The sequence below is a fragment of the Nycticebus coucang genome, chromosome 9, assembly GCF_027406575.1.
Source record: "Nycticebus coucang isolate mNycCou1 chromosome 9, mNycCou1.pri, whole genome shotgun sequence".
Classification (NCBI taxonomy): Eukaryota; Metazoa; Chordata; class Mammalia; order Primates; family Lorisidae; genus Nycticebus; species Nycticebus coucang.
Window position 1 is genome coordinate 36,804,607 of NC_069788.1, and position 4,585 is coordinate 36,809,191.

The 4,585-nt window shown below is 49.8% G+C and overlaps 1 protein-coding gene across 1 annotated transcript; it reads left to right on the forward strand.

The window, feature by feature from the left end:
* Window positions 1–2,824: 2,824 nt before the first annotated feature.
* On the forward strand, window positions 2,825–4,155 carry TBCC (tubulin folding cofactor C). The gene has a single exon (XM_053600936.1). It carries the CDS (start codon window positions 2,937–2,939, stop codon window positions 3,972–3,974), a length of 1,038 nt encoding a protein of 345 aa, XP_053456911.1. The 5' UTR covers window positions 2,825–2,936; the 3' UTR covers window positions 3,975–4,155.
* The last annotated feature ends 430 nt before the right edge of the window (window positions 4,156–4,585 follow it).

Here is a 4,585-nt window from a genome sequence, read left to right on the forward strand (position 1 = left end):
GAGTAGCTGGGACCACAGGTGCCCGCCACAACGCCTATTTTTTGTTTGCAGTTTGGCTGGGGCCGGGTTTGAACCCACCACCCTCAGTATATGAGGCTGGTGCCCTACTCACTGAGCCATAGGTGACACCCTATTTTTCTGTTTTTAGTAGAGACAGTCTCACTCTTGCTCTGGTCTCGAACTCCTGAGCTCTGAGCTCAAGCAATCCACTCCACTATGCCTCCCTAGGCGTGGGCCACTGCGCCCCACTAATATCTGTCTTTCTGTGCTTAGCTTACTTCATTAACATAAGTTGGTAACTACCGAAGCTCAGCGGTAGGTACATGGGTTCTGGAACACTCTCATAGTACTCTCTCATTTTATGTGTGTTGGAAATTTTCAAAAAGTTAAAGCCTAACTAACAACTAGAACCATAATGTATTTAAATTGCTGTTAAAGTCCATTTCATTTTTGAAGATGTCTGCAAGAGAGCAGTACTATGATTCACAAGCCCTTCCAGGCCTCATTGACAGGAGGATGCAGAATTCACAGCTTCTTGCTTTTTGTTACCTTTACCCTGTCATGCATCCTCCTTTCCTTCCATCAGAATAGGCACTTACCTCTGATAAGCTGGGATCCATTTTAAGGATGCAAACACAGTCTGGCCATGCCAGAAGTTTCACTGCCTTCCTACTGTGTTTGAACTCAGAAATGTAGCTTTCTATCCAAGTCCTGACCACCTACCTTAACCTGCAGCTGTGCTGGGGCTATAAAGAACTATAAAGCAAATTCTTCACAAGGACCACACCAATGATCCCCTCTCCACTCCAACAGAGACCACATCATCATTATTAGAAACTGCTGCCAACACACTGGGTCAACTTTTGTGCTTTACCAATTCTTCTCTTTAAAGTTTGAACTAGCCAATTGCATATATTCAGAAACTTCCAAAATCTACTGGATTCTAAGCAAAAACCTGGCGACAGGCAGAAATGAAGTTCTTGAAAGGGTTTTATGACACTCAATTTCACTTCTGATACAACCAACACTTAACACCCATAGATTCCACTACGCTTAATACAGAAAAGTTATCTCACTACAGCTGTCAAGTCCAATAAACCATTTTTGGCTATAAACGTTCTTAATTTGAGTGGGATAGGTTCAAATGCTGAAAATTTTAAGGGAAGCAAGCCACCCACCCCCCGAATTCTCTAAACCTTCCTTGGTTAAACGAACATTTCATAAAATAAAGCAGCTATTGCATTCCTCGGTATGACTTGGATAATAACCAGCTATTTCATTCATCAGCCTCAGACTTAAGAGTAAAATAAACCTGCTTTAAATAAAAAAAACCAGCCCTCCTGCCCATGAAACAAAACTAATAAAAACACTGCATATTCGCTACAAGCTTAAGCACCATTGTTTTTGGCACGCCCTTTCCCATCAGGTGCACGTACATACATACAAATACACAAGACTACAGGGTGTAACCTGCCCTGACTCTCACAGGAGAAATGCTCTGTATGTGTATTTTGCTTTGTTTTAAATGGGAATGAAAGGAGGAGCGTGGGGCTTGAAAATTGGAGATGAGTTTTAATTAGGATTTAATTCAGTATCTTGTTTCCTCACAGCTTTCTCGGCATCGAAAAGCAAGTGGATGGGTGAAATTTCAAGTTTCTTGGGCGGTTAAATACCCCAATTAAAAAACAGTGGAGGCTGGGAGCGAAAGAGATATGGATGAAACCAAGGAAGAGAAGGGCGGGCCAGGTCAGAGTCCGCGGAGCACTGCAGGGCTGAAACACAGCACCCGGGTTGCGGTGCCCGAGCAGCCGGCTGTGTGGGTTTTTTGCCAGTGATTGCGCGGTCTTGGCTGTCTACCCACATCTCGGGTTGGTCCTGACTGCAGGATAGGCCATTCACTTCCGGCGACAAATCCCTCCCACCACCTCTAGAAATAATGTACCATATCCCCCATCGCTTTCCAAAAGACCAACGGCCCTGCAGAGAGCCGGGAGGCGTAGGCTGGGGTCTCACTCAGCCCCGCCAGTGGCGCCCAGCTGCGGAGGGAGTGGTTGGGGGGGGTGGAAGGAAGAGGAAGGGGGTGTGGAATCTCACCCTCCCCCGCCCCCACCACTCCAACTGCAGTAACTGGCCAAAAAAATAGTAACCGTTTTCAGACTCCCCGAGGCCCCCTCGAACCCGGTAGCAGTGAGGAACTCGGTCTCTCCCATCGCGGTGCCCCTTGCTTTCTCTCGCCCTGGTAACTGCCTGCGGGGCCCCAGGAACCCCCAGGCCGCGGCGACGGCAGTGGAGGGGGGGAGGATGAGGGTAATGGGGCGGCAGGATTGGGTTGGGGGAAGAGGTAGTGGAAGGGAAAAGAAAAAACCAGAGACATGCAGGCGGCTCTCTAGCCAGCTGTTCCAGCTGCTACTTCCTCCGGCGCGGGCCGGGCGGTGCAATATTTCCACCCCCCCCTCCATCTTTCTCACCACTACCTGTCCCCCAAACCCAACACAGGCACACAATCCTCCCACACATCCCCCACAAGAAGCAGATCTCCAGCCTGTAAAGGGGTAGTAGGGAGGAGCTGGGGGGAGGGGGAGGCTTGCGAGTTTCTAACCTTGTTCTTATAAACAAACCCACATGTGCAGCTGCCGCTGCTGCAACTCACCCCACAATCCCGGATATAAGTCCTGCCCCTTTAAGAGGAAAAAAAAACTTCCCCCGCCTTCCTCCCACCCCACCCATCCGCAAGGACCTTTGTCTCCCCACCCCCACTGTCAGTAGGCCCCGCCCCGTCTCCCTGCTCTCCAGTGCAGTGGAACCAATAGGCGAAGAAAATAAGGCCGGAGTCTGACGTCAGTAAAACCGGCCAATCACAGGACGCGTTGGTGGGAGGCCTCTCGGAGGGCGCGCCCGGAGGAAGGAAAGCTGGAGAGAGGAAGCTTGGAGTCAAGATGGAGGGTGCTAGTCGTTCTGTTACTGCTGTGGGGAACGGGACCCTGGCGACCCAGCGGGACATGAGCTTGGTGCCTGAACGGCTTCAGAGACGCGAACAAGAGCGTCAACTGGAGGTGGAAAAGCGGAAACAAAAGCGGCAGAACCAGGAGGTAGAGGAGGAGAAGAGCGACTTTTTCACTGCTGCCTTCTCTCGGGAGCGAGCGGCCGTGGAAGAGCTTCTGACGGGCGGGGAGTCAGTCGAGCGGCTGGAGGAGGCAGCCTCTCGGCTCCAGGGGCTGCAGAAACTTCTCAACGACTCAGTTTTGTTCCTAGCCGCCTACGACCTGCGGCAGGGACAAGCGACACTGGCGCGGCTGCAGGCGGCCCTAGCCGAGCGGCGTGAGGAATTGCAGCCCAAGAAACGTTTCGCTTTCAAGACTCGGAGAAAGGATGCTACTTCATCCACCAAAGTGGACGCAGCTTCTGGCGCCCCGGCGACGGAAAGCAGCCTGGCCTCCCTGCCGCCCTTGAAGAAGGAGGGAGGCTTCGGCTCCAGCTGGGTCTGTGGTTTCTCCAATCTGGAGTCTCAAGTCTTGGAGAAGAAAGCCGACGAGCTGCACCAGCGCGACGTCCTTTTGACCGAACTGAGCAACTGCACGATCAAGCTATATGGCAATCCCAACACCCTGCGGTTGGCCAAGGCCCGCAGCTGCAAGCTGCTCTGCGGCCCAGTGTCCACCTCTGTGTTCCTGGAGGACTGCAGTGACTGCGTGCTGGCTGTGGCCTGCCAACAGCTCCGCATACACAGCACGAAAGACACCCGCATTTTCCTGCAGGTCATCAGCAGGGCTATTGTGGAGGACTGCAGTGGGATTCAATTCGCCCCTTACACCTGGACCTACCCAGGGATCGACAAGGACTTCGAGGGTTCTGGCTTAGATAGGAACAAAAATAACTGGAACGACGTTGACGATTTCAACTGGCTGGCTCGGGATGTCGCCTCCCCAAACTGGAGTATTCTACCAGAAGAAAAGCGAAACATCCTGTGGGACTAAGCAGTTGTCACTCTGTTCTTCACTCCTACCAAATACTTTCCATGTTTGCAGCTAATGGAAGTCCAAAGTTTACTTATTATTTTCGCACTGTATATATATATTCAGTATTTTAAGGCTTGAGATTGTGATAGTCTCCTACTTGTAATTTCCATTAAAATTCATAACAGGTGTAATACTAAAAGCACATTTTAGCAATGTGTAGGAGTTTTTATTTGATTATGATAGTTTGAAGCAGTAAGGGGGGAAAGTGTGATTGTGTGGGTTTTTTAGTAGTTTGTGTTATTTAAAACTTATCACAGTGCCTAATACAGTAGGCCTTCAGTAAATTTCCACTCATAATAAAAGAATTTCATAGGGCTTTCCTAGAAACCAATTCAATTCAGTGGAAGTATGGTATCAAACCTGTGCATAGTGCCATAATAAGAGCTTTTTTTAATTGAAGGTGTGATTTACACAGGTATTTCTCAGGGCAATTGAAAGCCGCCTCTTTGGATTTTAGGTACACATTAGATTGGGCTTCTGGAACCCAGCTGCTCTCATTGGCTTGTTTTGAGTCCAGAGTTTTGGCATGGACCCTAAGAAGCTCATGAGTCTTACCAAGTGTAAGGCCA